The sequence below is a fragment of the Bolinopsis microptera genome, chromosome 1, assembly GCF_026151205.1.
Source record: "Bolinopsis microptera isolate Bmic1 chromosome 1, MBARI_Bmic_1.0, whole genome shotgun sequence".
NCBI lineage: Eukaryota > Metazoa > Ctenophora > Tentaculata > Lobata > Bolinopsidae > Bolinopsis > Bolinopsis microptera.
The window spans coordinates 19,279,770-19,302,990 of record NC_087072.1 but is presented as its reverse complement, the minus strand read 5'-3'; the positions used below and the strand labels follow the sequence as shown (position 1 = coordinate 19,302,990).

The following is a 23,221-nucleotide window of genomic DNA, read 5'->3' as shown; positions in this document are numbered from 1 at the left end:
CGGATCGGTGTCACATGACATAACACCTCTATTACAAGTGGTCGCTCGTTGAGGACCACGGAGCACATCAGGGCTGCCCGTCGTCAGAATACATTTAATTCAGTTGTCAGTATGATTGTTATATTGTGGTGTTGGTAACCTACCTTCATTGTGTTTCTTTTGACTTTGTTATCATGCTGTGCTCTGGAAATTGTGATAGTACCTGTTCGATTTGTTAAGGAGACGATCTCCCTGTTCATATGTTACAGGATCAGAATGTTCGTGAGGAACAGTCACCAAAAGTGAGTTGCTTACCTGCTGTGTGTTTTCGTACTCTGGTCTTCACTCAAGTTGCAAAGCTGCAATAAACGTATCGCAAAGAACATTTATATCTGAAAATTGTGTTAGTACCAGTTTGATCAGTTAAGGTGAGGATTGCCTCAATCTGTCGGGTTCAGCTTAACTGTCTAGGTCATGAGTAGAACCGAAGGATCAAAATATATGTTGCTTGTTGGTCGTATTAACTATAAAACATCAATTTTGAGGGACAAGGAAGTGTTTATAGGTTCTGAAACCTAGCTAAATCGATTTTTCGTGCAATTTTAGGTCAGAAACAGTCATCAAAATGAGTTAATAAGAAGGTCGATTTCTCGGTTATTTTTGAGCTTTCGTTCAGAAAATAATTCGGGGTCCTCAAAGGGGGGTAACAAGAAAGCGTTACAAGTGTTACAAACCTTCTATAATACAAAATATGTATCACCTCCTCAGCCTGCTTAACATGTGCTCGACCTAAAATGTAAACAAACAATTATCACCTCCTCAGCCTGCTTAACATGTGCTCACTATAAATGTAAACAAACAATTATCACCTCCCCGCCAGTATCCACATCTATATTAGTCTGTATTATGTTTCATTTTAAAATCAACTTCAATTGAACACTTCAGAATTCCGTTTTCTATGTTTAAATCATTTCAGAATGTCATTGAGTGTTCGACAAATCACATTTTTAAAGAATGTTTATGTTTCTCGATCAATGGTCACACTTGCTACAAAGGTTAGGCCTCTTGAACATGAAGATAAAGCTATCATAAATGTACCATGGAAACACAAGTTTGCACCCAAGAAACTCATGGAGAGATATTTTGATGTTCCAAAAAGTCATCCAGCCCTCATTTATGACTATACTGATGATCTACAAATTGTTAAACCGTACACAGTGAACATTAAGACTAACCTAACCAGAAGTGCAAAGAGGATGAATCTTTACGATTTTAAAATGTTGACCACTACAGGACCTATTCCTAAGAGCCAGAAATCCCAATATGTAAATCAGCTGTTGGAATCAAAAGGTGTTATTATAGATGGCAAGGTTTATCGGACGGGAAGCTCTCCTCTTGCAAAACATAATCACATAACAGCAAACCATCATCGCCATGAAGATCCTATCCCAAAATTCAACCCTGCTAATTTAAAACCAATCAAAATGGAAAATAATTACAGTTATGTAGACAAACCAGCAGGTTTACCTTGCATTCCTCACATGAAGAATCATGTTTACAACTCTCTTCAGTTCATGTTACACATATTCAGGCATTACAAGGAAGACACGATTTTCCTTCACAATGACCTGGAACTTGTTCCTGGAGTAGTGATATTTTCAAAAAACGCGAACAAAGCCCAAAAGTTAGCTACAGCACAGAATGCCGGAAAGATGAAATTTGTGTATCTGATTCGTGTTCATGGCAGATTTGATCCAACTTTGAGAGAGTTAAAATTAAATGGCAATTCAGAGAATCACATCGACTTAGCCAGAATAGATAGACTCCAGTATGATTCAAGAAGTGACACAAGTTTACTAAGATTGGAATGTACTCGTCATCACCTAAACGATATCCAAGGTGTGTTATCTGACTTGTTCCATCCTGTTGTAAATGATTGGAAGCATCTCAAAATGCATCGCGGTCACATTACAAATGCTCTTACAGTTGAACTGGGAAACCAGTCTCACTCACTTTTCCACGGTAAGAAACGTATCCATGATGCTGCTCAGAATGGATGTAAGATAATTAAGAACCCTCTTGGAAGGAACCCAAGTTCTAAAGAAGATTATGTTATTAGATATTCTGATTTAAAACTGTCTTCAAATCTCAAGAAATATTATGATCAGTATTGCAAAGTTGTTCAATACCAGGAAAATATAGAATACTGTGCTGAGTGTTTAGTGACGAGACTACCACTGCCAGTCAGCCTCATGTCTCCTCAGATGCACCTTATTTCTGTGGAGGGTTCTGGACTTTCATGTCACAGCAAGCAATCTTTGTCTTGGGTGTAAAAATGGTATTCTTTACAGAATTCTGATATCTGTTTTTTTTGAAGTAGCTTATTTTTGATATTGAAAACTGAATTTCTATGTGAAATGAGTAATTTTAATAATAACTGATTCATGTTTTATATTTTTTATGACATGCCTATTCTTATAATGGGTATTACTGGGTTGTGGCCTATGTACACTGAATAAATTTAAGCGTTCAGTTGTCACATACTGCTTACCTTTCATGATATGGTTATGATGGAGAGTAAAATTGTTATAAAGTACTCATAATTCATATTTACTGTACCTTTTCCGTTCACCTAAATTTCTTGAAAATGCATACTTTTTTAGTTCGAGCCTGAATTTTTACAGTATTGGCTTACAACCCTTATTCCCTCATTCAAGCTTTTAAGGCTTTTTATCACATATTTACCACCTTTTCTTGATTGTTTATTGACCATAACCCTTGGTTGGGCACCAGTAGTCAGTACTGTGCAGAGAGAAACCATGTGACCTGGCTGGGACTCTGAACGGCAACCCTGATTTACACAACTTACTGTCATATTTAGGATGGAAGACCCGTGTAGAAGAAGGAGAAGAAGACGGTCCGATGTCAGCTCCGAGGATGAAGATAACGTTTGGAGTGGGGTGAGTAGCACAGTATATTCAATTATGTGGGTGTAAGATCAAACAATAGATGTCTAAATTTGCAAGTTGAACAATTTGATACATTCCAAATTCTTACTTTTGTCCTTACACTAGAAAGGGGATGTCCAACCCCAAAAAACCCATTTTACCTCAAATTCCCATTCTGGGAATTCCCATTCTGGGAATTTGATAATGGGGATGATGGAGGGTAACATGTAATTTGGTATCAAATGAATGTAGGTGTAAATAATATTAATTTTAACATTTTTTGTAATAAAAACCCAACTTTACCTCAAATGGGGGTTTTTGGGGTTAAACACCCCCACGAGAAAGCTATGTTCATTCGATGTTAATTGTCTAGTACGATAAAATATTTGAAGCTGCCTTGTTAATACGACTTTATTTCAGAGTGAAGCTACAGCATCACAAGCGTCTGAGTACGAGGTGAGAATTGTTAATCAGAATAATTATTAAATATTATCAAAATTATAAAAATAATAATGCAGAATGCTAGACTATTCGGCATTCCTTGTCAGGGTGTCTTAAATATCCCTCATATATATTTCTTAAATATGTGACGGAGTTAACCTGGAGGTACCATTTAACGGAAAAAAAAATCGTTAAATATGTAGATAATAATCATATGGAACCCTCCTATGAAGTATGAACTGGACAGTGGATATTCGAAAATTTGGTCAAATACGGATTACGGCAGCAAGGGGCCATGTCAACCCACTACCGTACCCAGTCGCAATTTTATAGTGTGATGAAGTTTATATCTCACTGCTGGCCGAGTTTAAGTTATATTTTATCATCTGATAAAGATATCGCCATGTGAGTATGTGACAAAGTTTGCCTAGTATGTATATAGAGGATGAAACGATTATCCTAACCATTGAGGGTTTATATATTATAGTGTCATAGTGTGGCAAAGTCTACTGCATAGTGCCATTTAATAGGGTTACTGATATCGTACCAATGTCCAATACCCTCAACTTCAAATGAACACGTTCTTACAAAACCATCTGTTGAATTTGTAATCTTCCTAATTAAATTTTGTATCCAAAGTTTTGGCTGCTAAATTAATGCAATACGAATGGACGTCGCGTCGATCCATCCCTCACAGGTTAAGATATCCAAAATCAGATTGCAATCTGTTACAATCGATTTCATTCAAGTTGTATTGTGGTTATATTGTTGATTAAGATTGATCTCGCTCGCTAACTGTTTCGTAAAATAGTTGCCTCACATTATTTCAGTCACGTTAGTTGTTACCAGTTTGATTTAAACGCTCCGCAATATCTACAGATCTGTATCTTTTACACTTACTTAAGCGTAACAAAGTAAACGATGTTATTGCTCAACTAATATCGTTTACTTTGGTACGCTTATAAAAAGCTCCTATTTGTTTAGTAGAGCACTTGAACCCGAGAAACAAACACTTTTGTATACACTTACTTATGTATATAATATAATTACACAATACACACTATGACCAGCATTACATAATACATATAAATGTTATCTTGGACTGTGTGTTATGATTGGTAGTTAATTAGTGTGTGAGCAAGCGTGATTCAGGCTGAACCTTATTAGCGCTTATTGATTGGGTAGTTAGGAAGAACACGATTATCATCCAACAGCTTGGTTTTCATTTTCAATTAATGAGGTGGCTGATTAGTGTAAAATGGGGTTTGATTACTTAAATGGTATTATTATCGACTTTTGGAGGCGTGCCAGATATAAAACCTGTCTTTTATTTGATCTATAAATAAGTGATACATGATGGGCATTATAGTTAAATAAAATTTAGATCTTCAGCAATGTTCTCAGAAAAAAAAGAAAACAGATTTATCTAAACTCGGGAAAGTTTTTCTCCGGTAAATTGCACTATTTCTAACTTCCTATGGTATAAAGATGGAGAAGATCGCCAGTTACCATTTACATTCTGGTAATTTTATATCACTGTTTAAAATTTGTCCTTAGTATGGCCTGTTTATATGTGATAAGAAGGTTGAGACATATGAAATCTCTAAGTCTGGAACGTTTCCTAAAAGTTAAAAACATAACACACTTTTTTATTCACTAACAGTTAAATTAGTTTATCTAAAACTAAATTAACGAGCTCAGCTGACCACAGTAGAATAGTATCAACTACATCCCATATCCTACTAAAATGGTCATCAGTGCTCCTAACTCGATACTTACTACTATTCTTAGAGTATCTCTTGACATGAAACCTGTGGTGTTCCACCATGTAAACGGTCTTTAAAACATTTGCCCAGTAGTTAGTACTTAGTAGGGTTAGTAGCGTTATACCACCTCGCATAATGCTAGTACATGTATACCATGATACTGCGTGCTTGCTCATACTCGACCCTAATTAACGATTAAAGAAGAACGTGAGGCCGGGTGGGGAGGGGGTTCGTTTTACCTGTCTAGATACTTCTTGTAGCATTAGTGAGGGTAATGAGCTAGGGAGGAGGGGGGGCCGGGGCCGGGGCCGGGGGGGGGGGGGGGGGTTAATGAGTGGTAGATTAGTCCGCGTTGTTGCTGGGTTTAGTGAGTGGTTTATCTGACATTTTTAGTTTATTTGAGGTCGCACAGAGCACGTAGCAATTTTGACACTCAACAATTTGTATTAATTATTCAGTCATATAAATATAAAATTCCCATCGTCAATTAAATTTAAGTCCATTTCAAGTATTATAAGCTTTTTTTTAATTACCCTTACCGTGTGCTGCCGTGTAAAATGTACTTAATTAGTTATTTACAAATTACTTATAGCGGTTAGCTTCCCGTTATTTAGCTTAATTTCATGGGCTAATAAAGATTAAGTTGTATTCAACCAAGTAGGACTTCTTGTAGAAATGTGAATTCCTCAGTTCTGTTATAAACTCAATAGAGTAACTCCATTATTTAGTCCATGATTTAGTGTTGGAAGATCAAGTTAATGCGAAGATCAGATCTCTTCTACCGGATAACATCCATTATCTTGATTCTCCTCGGTATCTCCATAATATTCCAGCTCTCATATTCTCCTCTACATTGCATCTCAAAACTCACAGTATCTGGTATAAAGAGTGGTGCTAATCTACCTCAATCTGTCACTTCTGCCAACATTGGTAATATCAAGTTCTCTATAATAAATGATAGTGGTAAAGTCAGTACAAAGCCTTCAGTGTTCACTCCTCGCTTCATTGTAGTTATCCTCTCAGCAGCCAGAAATAAAGATATCAGAAACATGCTCCGCACTCACGGCTGGTTAAACAATACTTGGGCCCTACCAGGAAGGGGTTTTATAGAATTAGAATATATCTTCCTAGTGGGCCAGGATAATATGGAGTATGATGTGTCTGATGAGGTAAAGGAGTTTGGGGACATGGTGGTCTGGCCTGGTCCTGATTCTTATCGCAACATTGTTCACAAACTCGCCTGGTATCTGGGGAGGCTACAACATCAACGAGATGCTTATTCGTACGATTTTCTTGTCAAGTTAGACGATGATTCATATCTCAACGTTTCAAAGTTAGCGCTGACTCTGATAAATGTCTCATCAACTAAACCCTGGTATGGGGGCGAGTGTATTTCGAACAAACTCGTTTCCAGAACAGGAAAATACGCTGTCGACCCTTACCACTACCCCAGTACCTACTACCCTACCTACGCAGCAGGAGCTGGCTACGTGTTGAACGCAGCGCTAGTTCAGCGCATCACCAGCATCATGTGGCGCACCCCTCAGTTTGCAGTTGAGGATGCTTATATTGGGGTGCTTACTAATCTGACGGGAACTGGAGTCGAGTGTTTGGAGGGGTTTTATCATCAGAAGTGGAAAATGTACAGTGGCGTGTTGGGCACTGCTGTGCTGTTGCACAAGGTCAAATTGGACGACATAAAAACGATACGATCATTGACTGAAAATCTTACTGGAATTATTTAATGTAGAGAGATATTTTAAAATTTATCATTTTTTTATCAATAAACTTTAAAATTGTTCCACAAAGTATTTAAGTCCATGATTTTATTACAAAGAAAATTCGCCGAAAGACCTGTACATGCCTTGACAAGTGACCGAGTGTAAACAAAATTAGTGACACCGAAACACCAGATGACCAGTAAACTGATTATCATCAACTTTCTGATATTATGTTTTCCCTCAAAGTTCAAGCTGCTGTAATCCAAAATAAACAGCGAACTACTCCGTTATTTGATAATCCAAAAGCTATGATGGAAAGTCCGAGTGTAACTTGACATCAATTAGCTTCAAACATCGTTATCATGTCTTTATCGTGTCTATAATTATTGATGTTTTCAAATCTTTTTGGTATTTCTTACCAGTTAAGTTTCTCGCGTTTGAAAAAAATATGAAAATAATCATGGCAGAGAAATTCGTATTTGGTATTTTGTAAACAAAATTGATTGGCAATTATATTGTTTACTCATCGACCGATTGGAACTCTTACAGATTTCTACTATACGATCTGATATAGCAAAATTAATCTTGATCGCCACCTATAGAATAAAATCCAGTACAAAAGGTAATCGCCAGGGTTCAGTAATGGAAGGTGGGATAAAAGAGGAATGTATTGGGCAAGGCCAGGGACCATTGCATTGCATACCCTAAGTAAAGGAAAATAACAAACTAATGACATTATTTACATTTCACAAATCTGGCGAAATCGTCGCATATTCCTCCTGTAAGAAAGGAGGGCTACTCCCTACTACTACTAGAAAGGACGCAGGTTGGCTACTTTTTATCGACGTACAAAGTTTTTTTGTTGTTGTCAAATGCCAGAGTGAATGCTCGCACGTATTTGCACGAGAATGAATCAAATTCCACATTTTTTCCTTTCTTACTCAATAAACCAAGGCCCTCAGAAGATCTCTCCTTCCACAACGATGCGCATGTATAGTGTATACTAGTCGACTACGAATCGTTCTAACCTGAGGTTATTGTCCGTCAACTTTCTGTGAGTTGTACTTTCTGTAACAAACTGTACCAAGGTACAATACTTGGTACCAAGGCATTAATCTCGAGATCTTGGTGGTAAATTTTCTGTAAACTTTCCAGATAGTAAGATAACTATAATAAGAACAATCTGTGCGAGTTTGGGCGAATTTCTATGTGCCAAACTTTATGTATCACTTCAAACACCGGATATATTACCGATTTTGAGATATTTTCTTGTGTTTGAAGTGATATCTCAAGTTTGGCACATAGAAATTCGCCCAAACTTGCTCAGATTGTTCCTATTATAGTTATTCTACTATTATATATATAATTCTACTATTATCAAACGAGAGTGCTCAACAACGACGAGTCGAAGGAGCGTAACTAATAAATAGTTGTTGTTTGGTTTCCCACTCTCTTTGGGAAACCAAACAACAACTATTTATTAATTCTACTATTATATATATAATTTGACTATTATACTATTATTCTACTATTATATATATATAATAATAATATGATGTTTCTTTTGGAGAAATCCAGTTTCAAGAGTGCTCTACCCGGGAGGGGAGCATTGTACAATGAAAACAACGATTCTACAAACTCAGAGTTTCATGCAAATGCAATCATCAGTGTATCAGAATAACTTACTAAATTAATAAATCCATGTTTTCCTTACAAGCTCCTTCATAAAATTAACTTAACTAAACTAAATCAAAAACAAAATCAAACGAAACGAAACGAAATTGAAACGAAAATGAAATACAAGAACAAAAACTAAAATTAAAATAAAATATTCCTAAAAGCATTTCTTCAGCATAAACTTGTTGGTGTGCCTACATTTACTTATGAGTTCCCTCCTCCTATTTAATAGATTGCCATCTTTATTTAAAATAATATAAAGTTTTTCAGTAAGGCAGAGATGACAATCTTTCGTACCCCCCTTGTACGGATGAGCATGTTTGATTATTTTCCAAGATATTTTATATGGTGTTTGTTTATCTTTCAACTCCCATATTTTCTTAGATAGCTCCGTCTGATTTCGTAGCTTCTCGAGTTTGAAAGAGCTTGTGTGTGAACTGAAACGGGTCTTAAAAGTGTTTTCAGTAAGCCCAATATATTTGTGCTCTTTCTTTTCATTTTCCACTGCAATAGTTGCTTCATATATCACTGCTGCTTCCAGGCATTGTCCGTTCAGTGGGCACATTTCCGGCTTTCTGCAATTGCACGTTTTCGATTTAATTGTAGGTTCTTTCTGAGCTTGGTGTCTGGTGCTCGCTAAGATGGATCCTACGTTGGGTAGGCAACTGTATGATAGCTTAATTGTGTTTCTGTTGAACATTTTGTGAAATTGGTGTCCTCTGGGGAAGTGCTTGTCTAGTAATCGGAGGAAGCTCTTGCCTATGTTTGTTGTTACATTTGAGCTGTATGGGGGGTTGAACCATATGATCTTCCTGGATCTCTTCCTGTTGGCTCGTGGCAAGGCGGTGCTAGTATCTGTAAACTCTAGTTGGTGGTCGTGGCCGCTTTCTTTAAGTGCTGTTCCGTAAATCCCTTTCGCTTTGTCAAACTCTTCTTTATTGCAGGAGATGTCCGATAGACGCCGGTTTATCATTTTGGGGAGCTGGTTTATGATTGTTGGTGGGTGGTTTGACTGCTTGTTGATATATAGCGGTGTGTCATTTGGCTTTCGGAAGGGGAAGTATTTCCCACTGTCAAGATTAAGTGTCACGTCTAGGAAGTCGACTTCAACGAGATTGGTTTCTATTGTGATCTTTAGTCCTTCCTCCTTGAATATAGCCGTGATCTTTTTCCGGATTCGGTCTAGTTTCGGTCCGTTAGCTTGTGGAATGATTGCTAGGCCGTCGTCTCTGTAGAGACCGATTTGGTTGGCTGGAATATACTGCTGGAGTTGGTTGAGCATGTATAGGCCGACAAGTTCACATGTTTCGGCGCCAACAATCATAAACCAGCTCCCCAAAATGATAAACCGGCGTCTATCGGACATCTCCTGCAATAAAGAAGAGTTTGACAAAGCGAAAGGGATTTACGGAACAGCACTTAAAGAAAGCGGCCACGACCACCAACTAGAGTTTACAGATACTAGCACCGCCTTGCCACGAGCCAACAGGAAGAGATCCAGGAAGATCATATGGTTCAACCCCCCATACAGCTCAAATGTAACAACAAACATAGGCAAGAGCTTCCTCCGATTACTAGACAAGCACTTCCCCAGAGGACACCAATTTCACAAAATGTTCAACAGAAACACAATTAAGCTATCATACAGTTGCCTACCCAACGTAGGATCCATCTTAGCGAGCACCAGACACCAAGCTCAGAAAGAACCTACAATTAAATCGAAAACGTGCAATTGCAGAAAGCCGGAAATGTGCCCACTGAACGGACAATGCCTGGAAGCAGCAGTGATATATGAAGCAACTATTGCAGTGGAAAATGAAAAGAAAGAGCACAAATATATTGGGCTTACTGAAAACACTTTTAAGACCCGTTTCAGTTCACACACAAGCTCTTTCAAACTCGAGAAGCTACGAAATCAGACGGAGCTATCTAAGAAAATATGGGAGTTGAAAGATAAACAAACACCATATAAAATATCTTGGAAAATAATCAAACATGCTCATCCGTACAAGGGGGGTACGAAAGATTGTCATCTCTGCCTTACTGAAAAACTTTATATTATTTTAAATAAAGATGGCAATCTATTAAATAGGAGGAGGGAACTCATAAGTAAATGTAGGCACACCAACAAGTTTATGCTGAAGAAATGCTTTTAGGAATATTTTATTTTAATTTTAGTTTTTGTTCTTGTATTTCATTTTCGTTTCAATTTCGTTTCGTTTCGTTTGATTTTGTTTTTGATTTAGTTTAGTTAAGTTAATTTTATGAAGGAGCTTGTAAGGAAAACATGGATTTATTAATTTAGTAAGTTATTCTGATACACTGATGATTGCATTTGCATGAAACTCTGAGTTTGTAGAATCGTTGTTTTCATTGTATAATAATAATATATATATTATTATTATTATAAAACAGGATCTTATTTACCGACAAAAATGATTCTTAAAAATACCTTAATGCGGTAAACTGTACCCTTGAAAAAGATTTTCCCAACATCTGTTGCATGCAGCTATATCTCTAATTTCGTTCAATTCATGCAAGTTGTCCATTTGCAAAAATTATATATATCTATTTTATGTTCTGGAAAGTTTCAAATAAATTTATGTTTCAAAAGTACATGTTTGTAGGGCGCAAAAACAACTTAGTATGGAAACACAAATTTTCTTCTTTAATCGCGCGTTTTTACACGTACGTGTTTATACTGTATAACGGCGGCCCGCCCTTGCGGGCGTTTGTACGACCGTCCATTCATGTAATGCTAGACCGATTTAAGCGGTCGATCAGTGTAGGATTTTTCTAGAATGTGTCTTCATGTGAAGTAGGTGTATATTCTTCAAGAAGAACAGTCCTTGGCGATTATTTCATCTTCGCGAATCATTCTGGAACTCGTTAATTTGTTCCACGCTTTAGAAATTTGAAGACAGGCAACAAAGGTGCGGTCATTGTACAAGCTAGTGCTGTGTGTCTGTTAAAATATGCTATAAAATGCAGTCAATACGACGAATTCTTCGGCACAGAAAATCAATTACAAGTAAAGTTATTCTGCAAAGAAATTCTGAATAGAATTTAGCATAGCGAATAAGAGGATCTTTAAATATTTCAATTTTCAGAGTGGGCGTGAGAGCGACCAAACTGACGAAGAGCTTTCTAGACTTAATGAGGTATACTTCTTGTACATCATTATGTGCTATGATGAAATAATAATTTCTGTAATGTACGACGGCAAGACCACTTCAAATTTGACTAGCATGTTATATTTGATCATCATTAAGTTCTTTAAAGTAACACTTTCATATTTGCAGACTCCAGCAACCGACAAAGAAGACAACGGCCTCCCCACTCCCGAAGTATGTGAACCATTATGAGTGATGTACAATACATTAATTGGTTTGGTTTAGTGTACATAATACTGTACTGTTTTAATTGCACAACAAGGCGGTGCGTATCTAAATATTCCACGTTGTGCTTGTCGTAAACAGCGTTTTCAGATTATTCGTTATGTTATCGTGTGTTCAAACATTGGCAGCCGTTTTTATATCCATTATGCTTCTCAGGTACAATCTGGAGCAGAGGAAGATGATCCCTTGAAAACTGCAGCCGCTCCAGTTGAAGTAAATGAAGGAGAAAACCAAGTCGAAAGGGTCGATGAGGGTGAAGGCAAAGATGAAGAAGAGGGTAAAGGCAAAGATGAAGAAGAGGGGGAAGAAAAAGAAGAGGTGGAAGAGAAAGAAGAAGTGAAAGAAAATAAAGAGAGGAAAGTCAAAAAAGTAAAGGAAAACAAAAAACGAAATGAAGGGGATGAAGAGGAACTGATCAATGAAGAGGAAGATAACGAGGAGGAAGATAACGATGCGGAAAGTGATGAGGATAAAGAGAAGTCAGATGAAGAAAGCCCCACACATGTGCCTAAGAGGGGGATGTTTTATCAGCATGACGACAGAAACTATTCCAACCCAGATGACAAGAGGTCACGTGGTGCTCGAACAGATAACACGGGCCGAGTTTGGGGTGGTAAGAAGGAGAAGAAATGGGTCCATGATATGTTCGATGAATCTGAGCAGAAACCTAAGGAAGATGTATGTTTTATTTGTAGGAAACTTTCCTTTATTCGAATTTCACGCGACTTTGAATTGAATAGTATCACATTCCGTTTCTGTTTTTTCCTTATTCTCTAGTCATTCATCTATTCGTACTGTGTTTCAGTGGGAAAAAGAGAAGCCTCAAAGGCGGAAGCGAGAAGGACCACCAAAGAAACACCGGGAGAGTGAATTCAGGAGCCTTGTACCAAGAGACGAGGGTAGAGGTCCTCCCCCTAACCCTTATGTCCAGACTGAATCCTCTGAAATTGGAGTAGGACCAGATCCTAGACAGAACACGCGAAGATTGAGCCGTGAGGGACGAGGCCGATCTAAACACAGGTCGAATGAGGACCAGAGCAGAGTAGGGGATCGGGAGAACGATATCGGCAAGGAGTCGTACCGCAGACCCAACTACAATAACGAGTCTGGTAAACCAAATCAGGGCCCTCGTGAACGCGAGGACAGAAGTCACTCAGGAAGACGGACTAAGCCAGATCCACGAGATCGAGCGAAGAGTCCTGAGGGAGAAAGGCACGAACGTGAAGATCGCTCTCGAAGTCGGGGCGGCAGACGCGGCGGCGGCGGATACAAACCGCAGAAATTCGACAAAGTAGAAATGGCAGACTCGTATACTGTAGGAGTAGGAACAGGCACGTCACCTCCTGAGGAACTAGTGGAGAAAGAACCTGTCCCCTCCGAGAGGGGAAATAGTAGAAGAAGAGGAGGAAATAGGAACAATCCGGACGGAGAGCTGGAAAAAGAGCGGGAAGTCAAGCACCGAGGCAGAGATCGAGACACCGAGCAGAGACCACGAGAATTTAGCAGAGACTTTGATCGAGACCGAGAAAGACCTAGTGCTGGCAAACGACGGGGTGGAGGCAGAGACAGGAAACCCCTTCGTTACCGGGACTACGAGTAAGTTTTATTTTTATTACTCATTTTGTTTTTCGTTTCGTAACAGTTACACAGCTCTTTGGTTTGCCCTTCAAAATTTTGTTATTGGGTCACCTATGCCTGGACTTAATTATTGACATTTTTTTGATGCTGACAACACACTTTCAGTTCTGATGACGATGAGTTTGAGGACGAGCCCGACAATACCCGCCGACCAGGTAACACCATCATTTTTTATCAGTGGCATTTCGAAATAAATCGAGAACTTAATAATTAATTATTCCAAACCAACTTCAAGAACAATTATAAATGAACAGAACATTAAAAATGGTACAAAATTATAATTTGACAAATTAACGGCCAGTTGGTTAGAACGCCAGCTTTGCAATCGTAAGGTTGCGGGTTCGAATCCCACTGTCTGCCTGGTCGTGGGGTGAGCGTCGTTGACGTTCAACTAAGGATCCTGAGTGGTCTATGCAGCCCCCCGGTCTACTCAGCCGAATACTCGAGAAATCGGGTGTGAGGGTTAAATGAGGAGCTGCACATTGCAGCAAAGTCTCGGGCGAAGAAAGTATGGTACACACTACCCTAACCGTCACTGGCTAAAACAAATCCTTCGGCTTCCTGTAATTGGCTGGTTGCACTTGTGTAACAATGTGGCTGTTGGAATACTCCGAAGTAAAAATTTTAAAAAACTGTACTTTTGGCAGGGAGACGAGGCCGTGATAATGAGGATGAGATCTGGAAGCAGCTGGAGCAGCTAAGGTTGGATCAGCTGAGATTAGGCCTGGATGTTCAGCGTGTAGCCACACAGTCCCGTCACAGGGAGGAAGGAGGGACGGTCGTTGGCAAAGGTCGCAGTCGACACACTCGCACTTCACCCAACCAAAACTCTCTAATCTACAAGATCGCTCAAGAGAAGGCACAAGAAATGGCTGCCAACCACTCTAATAGTAAGTTTCAGGGCCCTCAATTTGTATATATACGATAACAAGAAATGTCAATTACGGTTGACACTTGACGGTTCCTACTCCTGCTCAAGTTGCTAATATCATCAGTATTATTTCTTTATTCTTTCACTTTCACTTTTTCTTAATGATAAGTGTTCCCCTCAGGCAGTCCTACAGAATCAGACCAGGAGGAAAGAGTAGCTGTAGCCTACCAAGATGCTGAACTCCCACCCAGTCATCAAGACAGAATGCCTGTAGCAAATATGCCTGTTTTACAGCAGCCTAAATTCAAGGTAATTGTGTTGAAACGGGTTTGTTGACGTTTATAAACCGTATATAATGACTTTCATATTGACGCACAAGTTTGTTTATCCGTTCTTGATGGTAATTGATTCCGAATAACTTTTGTTTATCTCAGAGTATGACAGTTCAAACAGAGGGCGAGATAGTGACAGTTAAACCAAAGCGATACTCACAGCGAAGCAAAAACGTGGATCCCACTGCCTTGAGAGAGAAAGTTCGAGAAACCATGAGCATGGAAGGTAAGTTGATAAATAAAACAAGGATATTTATTGCAATGAAATGATACAGTATTGGCTATCGTTCTTCTTTTTTGCAAACGATTAAATTTCACAAACATAAATTGTTAGACTAGATGAAAATTTACTGATAAAACGAAATATTTTTCACAGCTTAATAATAAGTATTATCTACATATTAGCTACATATAATTCTTAGATCAAGGATAAATATAATTATATAACGTCAGAACTTAACTTGTCTATCACTAGCCATTTAGTGTATACATAATACCAAATTTCCAAATAAGGGCGTTCCGTTCAATACATTAACAATAAGTTTTGTTCCAATGACTCGGATCCTGCATGCAAAAACGAAAATCATTTTGAAATAATCTCCGAGTTCTGAAATTTATAATTTAAAATCTGGGAATTCACAGGTTGACACCAGAACAATTGAGCAACGTTTAAGAGTTTTTTGGCCAAAGTCTGGCGGTTAAAAAAATTCAGTCCATGATTGTTCTCTCTCGTAGAAAGTTCCAGCTACATTCCATTCTCGAGCTTCAGCCTGTCTAGTTCCAGCATTCTGAGAGTGGAAATTGTTTAAACTTCATTACGAAAAATTATACGTGAACAAAATAAGAAAGAATAAGATAGGTCTTTAAGATCGAATTTTCGACTTCAGAAAATCAATGGTAATTGTAAGTAATCTTAGTAACCATGATTCGCTAATTTTTTAGTAACTCACAAAATTGGTTACTACTCAGTACTTACATCTGGTTCCGTAGAACCCGTTTTAGCTCGCTGATCTCGATAAACCCAGATCCGTCCTTGTCGATATCGTCGAACAACTCCGAGCTCTCGTCCTCACTTATCGTTCCCAGATAGGAGTTCAGCATTTGCTGCAACATATATCTTATTGCGGCACTTATTTGCGTTATATGAACCATGGATCGTGTATGACTACTGAGTAATTCGTTTCCAATTTTTAGTTTCTAAGATTGATTTGAAGCATACACTACAACTATATTATGTATTACGTATGCAAACTGCCAAATGAATTTAACTCTTTTCCCACTTTTACAAATGAGCCTGCCACTGACCTGGAACTCAGCCCGGTCGATCTTGAGGTTACCATCGTTATCATACTGTTTTATCTCCTTCTTGATCTCATCGTCCAGGAAGGAGTCGTCGTTGAGAAGCCTCTCAAGTACCTGTATCATCAGGGCTGTGTCTGCAGCATCTAACTCACCTGGCTGAACGGTTGAAGTGTTAGACAACTTGAGAGAATTTGCAATTGTCGATTAATTTCGAACTTGAAGTACCTTACTTAGCTTAGGTTATAAGATTATGTCGACGATATCTCCTGTTTTTTCAAAATCCTTCAACATGCGTCTCCCATGTCGAATTAGATAACAGGGAAAAACTCAGCAATGCAAGTTATTTCAATATAAACCATAGCATATCGGGCCGAAATTTAATTTTAACGTTTGAGGTTTATTTGAGTAATTCATAGTATTTAGTCTAGGAGACTCTTGATAAACTGGTTGCTATTTAATCCGACTCCAGCGCCTAAAATTTAGCTTCGGAAAATATTGTAGTTATGAACTACCATCCTCCATGTACCCAGGCTGGACTAGAACATGCACGGTGTAGCCCATACTACTTACTTGAGCCTCACCGGAACTTATCTGGCGATATTGTTCCTGGAGAATGTGCATGCCGCGTATTAGAGGTCGTCAAGTATTTAGACGACCAAGAGATAGCAGAATCTTCAAAAAGCGCCGATTCGCTAGTATAGAAATTTAACCTAAGATAAATTGGAAGATGTTACAAAGTTAACTCACCATAATGCAGCTGTATAATGTTCAGAAGACGTTGACTTCAGCCTATAAAATAGAAAATAAATTAGTTCGTTTGATTGACTCGCCCATATTTCTAACTATTTATCACTCGAGTCAATTTACAAAGAATCTTCTAGAAAGGATTCAGATGGTAGTGCAGTGTGGATTACTTAAGTGAAGAATGAGTGTGGTTTGATGTACATATTGATTGTTGGCCGTTGGGCATTGCTGATGGGGGTGATGCAACGTCAATTAATGTCAGTATTCCATAAAAACCCCAAACTGACATTGACATTAATTGACATTAATTGACATTAATTGACATTAATTGACATTAATTGACATTAATTGACATTAATTTGTCTAGAAATTTGAGATTATCATTATTCGATAAATATTCAAGATATTCACGTCTATGTAAGTTAGACCGGTTCAAAAAAACAAAATGTCCTTGAACAATTATGAGTATGTTCTTATCTGTTGATCCTTAGGTTCAAAGACCACCAAAAAAAATTTCAGCTTCCAACTCTTCCACCTTCGGTCCCCACCGGCCACGCCCATATTTTATTGGTTTCTTATACAGGTAAAATATCTAGAATCGGCTTTTTTAGTATGAAGGAGTAATGTTAGCTGTTTAAGATTCGTTATTCAAATATAAATGTCATGAAGGCATTTCGTTTAATGTGGGTTTTAAGTTCTGATGATGTTGAGAACCACGCCCTTGGATGGCCACGCCCATTTAAGAAAATTAAATTTCGGGAAACCGTATTATTTTAGTTTTATTGTTTAATGATCTGAATTTTTTTCACATTTCACATTTCCATATGTGATAGTAGTGAATAAATTGATGATATAAACGTTCTAAAGTGCTAAAAATATGGTAGAACTACATAATTTCTGGTCGAAAAATATCGTGTCAATTAATGTCAGTATTCCAAAATTTTGCAAAACTGACATTGACATTAATTGACATTAATTGACATTAATTGACATTAATTGACATTAATTGACATTAATTGACGTTGCATTCCCCCCTTGCTGATAAAACTGTGAAATAATCATGGTGGTTACGACGTGCTGAAATGTACACAGGAACACATTAAGTCACCAGAAGCTTCCAGTTTCTTCGCCAAAGGGGAAGTATTGAAATGATAAGGGATTATAACATAACTCAAACTGTTATCTGCACCTCAATACCGCTAAGAGACCTACTCAATATTATGGGCTCAGGGGATACCATAGTGCTGTTTATGAACAGTATCAATTGCAGGGTGATATATTCAGTAAAGCAGAGTAATTATTTATAACACGTACTGGAACTTAATGAACCGCGGAGCTGGCAACAAAACATGTTCATCGGAGACTTATCGGTGTGTGCGTTTAAATACACAGTCGGTTGTTCGAAAATTTGGATTAGATAAAAATAAAAATTAATGAGATTAATCAGGTAAAGTTGAGCCAACTTCTAAAGTACTCATTATTTCAGATTACAGCAGTCAATACCCCGGTGTAAACCACAGCGGTAATGGTGGAGGAGGAGGTGGTGGTGGTGGTCATGGTGGTTCTTATCACCCGGACCCTAACTACGCTAACTTCAACCCTTACGCTCAGGAGTTCATGTTATCAGAGCAGGACCGTCAATATGACCAACAGGTAATGAGAAATATATAATGAGTTGTTATAAATTATAATAACTTAACTAAATAATAGTAACGGTGAGACAAATAAATCAACCTTTTGTATTCTAATTTATAAAGACCTAAATCATTAGTTAAAGTGTCTTTAGTTAAAGTTAAAGACACTATGTCTGTAAGTCGGGAAAAATGTCAGTAAGCTTGACATACAGTAATGAGTAAGCGTACATAAAATACATATGCGCATATTGAACCGGGCAGCTACACGCCCGACTCTGCACTCAAATAATTTCTATGACTGTGCCAAGATAGTCTCCATGAGCCATCAACTACTCTACTCATAGCGCTAACAAGTACTAAAGGTCAGACTAACATTAACCGCTGCTGGGTACTCCTTGTTTTAGATTAATGGAATTCTAGAACTTGTCATTACTTGTGGGTGTACATTTTATGGGCTCCTTTGTCGTGATTACGGCAAACTATACTTATGCAGCATTAATTAGGATGTCTGAATCTTAAGAAAACGTTTGATTATAAGTCAGGCGTGAATTGCTTTTCTTGAAGAAAGATACAAATTAGCCGCATTTGATGTTTCGTTTGTCAAACAAATATGCGCATATATTCTTTCTCTAATTAAGTCTGCAACGATGAAACGGTTACACCTCCCAGACGAAAAGCCGATGAATCCGGTCAAATTCAACTATAATCTAGGGTATTCTAGTAGTCAATAATAGATATGTAATCGAATTCAATTGATAAAATAACTTTGTTGAAAATAAAACTTTGTTTCAGATGCAGCAGATGATGCTTCTCCAGCAGATGTCGAGGAATTATGCTCCGCCACCGGGGAATACTGAGTAAGTAAATGTTGCCTAATAAAAATATAAGTCTAGTAGTTGTAGCAGTATATTTGTTTACCAGACATCAATGGGTTCTTTGACTCTATATTATATTCACTAGACAATGAGCCGCTAATATTCTTGGTTGTGATGATAATTACCCATGTTACGAGAAATAAAAATATCAATATTATCGTCAATAATGGCACTATTTAAACCAAAAGGACCTTAACCAAAGGAGCAACAAATTTCGTTATATTGCTAGAAAGAATAAAGATGTTCACAACTACAAGAGCACCACATTTCGTTATAATTGTACTGAGTCAATGTATGTCCAACTGACTGCAGGCCATGAGGTCCACTTTGTCCTGCACTAAAGCTAAATACACTGGAAATATAAAATGTAATGCGACCATGTTTAATATTGTCACGACGTCCTGGCGGCATAAGACAATACGACCAAGTCTAATCCCTCGACATAGAGGCGGCATTAGGCAAGTTGTTGTCCTGTTTAAAAGACAGGTTCCAGCCTTTCACAAGCAGGTTGAAACGCAAAATGAGGTACGAACATTTAGTCAGCTCCCTGAAATGCTCCCGAAAACTTGGTTTAAATGAAAATTTCCATACAATATCAGCAGTTTATGTAGCCTCGATGTGGCTAGCGCAAACAAAGCATTCGGACACTCTTCAGGTCCGGGATTAAATTAGTCATTTAGGCTGAAGAGATGTAGTTTAGTGAATTTGTATGGCAAGAACCAGTGTGCTTTGTTCAGTGTATTTGCTAGTGCGTTGCTAACTTGCTAATCGTGTTAATGGAACTAATGATACAGGGCCAGGGCTAATGGGACAGATATACAATAAATAAGGCCGGGAGGTCCGATAAAACAAAACACGTGAAGCAACATTCTGCTACTCTCGAAACAGAGTATTGAACACTGCCCTGTGGGCTGGTAAAATATTTACAGGACTTGTTAGTTGCCTAAAAGTGAGTGCTGAGTATCTTAAATGACTAACAAGCAAATCCTTATCTTGCCAATTAGGGAATTTGTGACAGCACAATTATATAAGAGTAAGAAGCGCAGGGATGTCATACAAAGATATTCCATACAAGCATTTATCAAACAGCTCAGTAAATATCAAACAGAGTTCGGATCTAACTGGACTTGTTCCCCATTTAAAGTGCACGTGACCCCATCTTGTGCTCTAATTGGCCTCCAGCCAGCACGTGATTTAGGGGAGTGCTTTTATTCGCGACCAGGATTGATCTCTTCCAGCTATTATGTCGTTTAGGGTTAGCGGAAACTTCAGGCACTCAGTTTGGGCTCCGTGCAATTCCCTCTGGTATCCATGGTTACTAACTGTTTCAAGCGTCATACTGTTCCCGGAAGCAGCCTCTCTGATCGGTTCTAACATGGCCGCGGTTCGAGCTCCCATTGTTCCCTGCAATCCAGCGCGTGCGCTATGACGTGCGCGGCGCTCACCCGTTGCATCGTAACCCACGTGACACTTCTAGTCGCAATTAACTCCAAAACTAAGGGCTCACGGTCATCTGATGTACTTGTGGTTTTAACAAATGCGTGTGTTTCCTGCCACTGCACAGTCTGAATGTTGCATATGAACTTACAACTAGCCGGACTATTAACAAAGCTAAGTGCTCAGGAGATGAGTAGCAGTGGGTTCGTTATTTTACTACATCTCTTGGCTCAAGTACTGACCGCTGTGGCAATTAGAGACAGTAGTTATATGCACTGTAGACTTGTGTGCCAAAATCGGGGAACTTAGACAGATAAAGGATTTGTTAATTATAAATATATGGAACTGTATACAGAATCTTCTCGTGCCCATTGACAAGCCAAGACGTAGGCCATTCGCAAGCAGTAAGATCCATGTTGATGCACAAGATCAGATGAAAATTAGATACGTTCGAAAAAAAAGCTAAAAGAACTTTTAACGACGCTTTCTGTTTCAGTTATATCCAACAAGCGATATTGCACCAACAACAGTTACAGCAGCAGCAGGCGGCCATGATGGCCGGATACATGCAGCAGCCCTCCCGGCATGGCCATCCGCCAATGCCTCACGAACATGACATAATGACGAGTAGGTGACTAAGTCTCCCTTTCTAACCATTAATTCCATTTCTAATTCTATGTTGCCTTTTTCCTTAAACTTTTAATGCCCTCACATTATTAATCAATGCTATACCCTTATTAAAGCCCTCCTAGCCTGTCTGAAGTCTGTTTGTAACTTGTGAGGATGTTACATGATATTTGTTTCAGGTAATGGCATCAAAAGGTCGAACAAAGCAATTCCTATCGTCGATCCGACCACTCAAATCCACATGGCTCCTGTCATCCACGAGAATTAGATTTCCAAATTTTGTCATGGTAACTTTTGTCATGTTAACCTCAACGTGACAAGTGTGACATCACCTCGTCCCTTCGTCTCGACCACTTCAACTCAACCGGGTGAAAGTTTTGAAAAGAGAGTAGAAAGTGGTCGTTTTTGCTCGGCCGATGTCAAATTGTTGTTAGTTATATTGGCTTGAATTTGACGTCCCGCCTATAATGTTTTGAGGAGACGCGGGTTGTTGAGCTCGGGAATTATGTAGTACCGTTTTATCCAAAGCCCCGTCAGTAGAAATTTATTGTAATGAGAGACAAAGACTTTTTAAAGTAAAGACATTACGTGAATGCTTGCTTCAATCAATCAGCAATATTGTGACGACTTATGAAGAGTACATTAGCATTAGATTTAAATTTCTTTTATTGATTTTGTCATTTTTGTAAATGCCAATGGCGAACGTGCGGTCTTTTCGTTGTCGGACGCGTGCTTTTATTCAATATTCGCATAATTTCATGAGAGTGGAACATATAATTTATTCAGTGTATATTGTATTGAAGTATTGACTGTTTTGAAATTACGGTAAGAAGAACTGGCTTATTGATTAAATTAGTCCCTTAAATACTGTTTGAACCTGCTTATACACCCGTTAAGTTAAGTGAAGTTAAGTTAGATAATAATTGTATTAAGTTGAGTTGGATAATAGTTAACGGTGCATTGAAATCATCAGTGTCTATTGCCATTGGCATCTTTGAAAGAGTAACATGATACCAACTGTGAATTCCCACTATTTTTACTAATCCTGAATAGAATGCATGGGGAATACCCAGGTCAGTTTAAACTAGAGTTCACTGCTGTGAATTATGCGCCGTTGCCCGACGCCCGTTCAACATGAACAATGTGACCAAGTACCTGCTACCTAGTACTTAGCTGCAATGCGCGTCTTGGAACGCGCTGATTATTGTTCTCAGTTTGAAGATCGCTTTACCATACAAAACGGCGTCATCGCCATTCGCAATTTATTCCAAAACAATGGGGAAAAATTAGATTTTCGCCATGGCCATTCCAACAATAAATACTGCGATATGTATAACATTATGAAAACTAATAATTAAAGAAAGACTACGGTCGATTGTTATAAAGGATATTTCTCAGTGTTATCTTTTGGAAATAAGATTGTATTTGTTATTATCCGGATGATTTGAATCTTCTACAATTTCCTAAATCGTTTATAGTTTTACTGCTTAGTTCGGTTTATAGTGACTCTCAGATCAAAATATAGTTTAACCCAAAAGCTCAAAGACTATATTATAACTTTACTGGTTGGGCTGTATGAAAGTCCTTCATCCGTTGTGATATTTGAGACTTATATTGGACTCGTTCATATAAATTTAGTGGTTGCAATTTGCATGTCGTTTCCTGTCTACAATTGCGCACTTGACAACCCACAGTAATATGTACCTGAAAGTGTTCTGAAAATAGCCTTTTAAATTTAAAGACTTTCAAACATATTATTTCTGCAATAGTTGAACAACTCAATTCAAAACTTCAAGTTTGAAATGTTGATCCTCTCAAACAAGAAAAGTGA

General features: G+C 38.2%; 2 protein-coding genes across 3 annotated transcripts; one reads left to right on the top strand and one right to left on the bottom strand.

Annotated features, from left to right (window-relative positions):
• Positions 1–2,859: 2,859 nt before the first annotated feature.
• LOC134812776 (protein CASC3-like) lies at positions 2,860–22,858 on the top strand. The gene is made up of 14 exons (XM_063820342.1): positions 2,860–2,939; positions 3,348–3,383; positions 11,643–11,693; positions 11,835–11,879; positions 12,087–12,608; positions 12,736–13,526; positions 13,674–13,723; positions 14,216–14,458; positions 14,621–14,748; positions 14,874–14,997; positions 18,304–18,470; positions 19,244–19,308; positions 21,260–21,390; positions 21,570–22,858. Exons 1-14 carry the CDS (start codon positions 2,862–2,864, stop codon positions 21,656–21,658), a joined length of 2,520 nt encoding a protein of 839 aa, XP_063676412.1. The 5' UTR covers positions 2,860–2,861; the 3' UTR covers positions 21,659–22,858.
• On the bottom strand, positions 15,024–16,877 carry LOC134821195 (uncharacterized). 2 transcript variants are annotated; one of them, XM_063831880.1, is made up of 5 exons: positions 16,821–16,864; positions 16,644–16,679; positions 16,077–16,229; positions 15,748–15,875; positions 15,024–15,559 (listed from the first exon to the last, which is right to left on the bottom strand). In XM_063831880.1, exons 1-5 carry the CDS (start codon positions 16,821–16,823, stop codon positions 15,517–15,519), a joined length of 363 nt encoding a protein of 120 aa, XP_063687950.1. In that variant the 5' UTR covers positions 16,824–16,864; the 3' UTR covers positions 15,024–15,516. The 2 variants fall into 2 exon arrangements, with proteins under 2 accessions (XP_063687950.1, XP_063687959.1); XM_063831889.1 differs by lacking the exon at positions 16,644–16,679 and having other exon boundaries at positions 15,422–15,559; positions 16,821–16,877.
• Positions 22,859–23,221: the final 363 nt, after the last annotated feature.

What these genes read in the sequence shown, in the direction of transcription:
- LOC134821195 (XM_063831880.1), bottom strand. An exon ending in TAAGTTCCGGTGAGGCTCAA is followed by an intron (nt 16,230 to 16,643) that starts GTAAGTAGTATG and finishes TCAACCGTTCAG; the next exon opens with CCAGGTGAGTTAGATGCTGC. An exon ending in CGGGTTCTACGGAACCAGAT is followed by an intron (nt 15,560 to 15,747) that starts GTAAGTACTGAG and finishes TTCCACTCTCAG; the next exon opens with AATGCTGGAACTAGACAGGC.
- LOC134812776 (XM_063820342.1), top strand. Translation starts at nt 2,862, where the DNA reads ATGGAAGACCCGTGTAGAAGAAGGAGAAGAAGACGGTCCGATGTCAGC. An exon ending in AAGATAACGTTTGGAGTGGG is followed by an intron (nt 2,940 to 3,347) that starts GTGAGTAGCACA and finishes ACTTTATTTCAG; the next exon opens with AGTGAAGCTACAGCATCACA. An exon ending in ACCGTCAATATGACCAACAG is followed by an intron (nt 18,471 to 19,243) that starts GTAATGAGAAAT and finishes ACTTTGTTTCAG; the next exon opens with ATGCAGCAGATGATGCTTCT.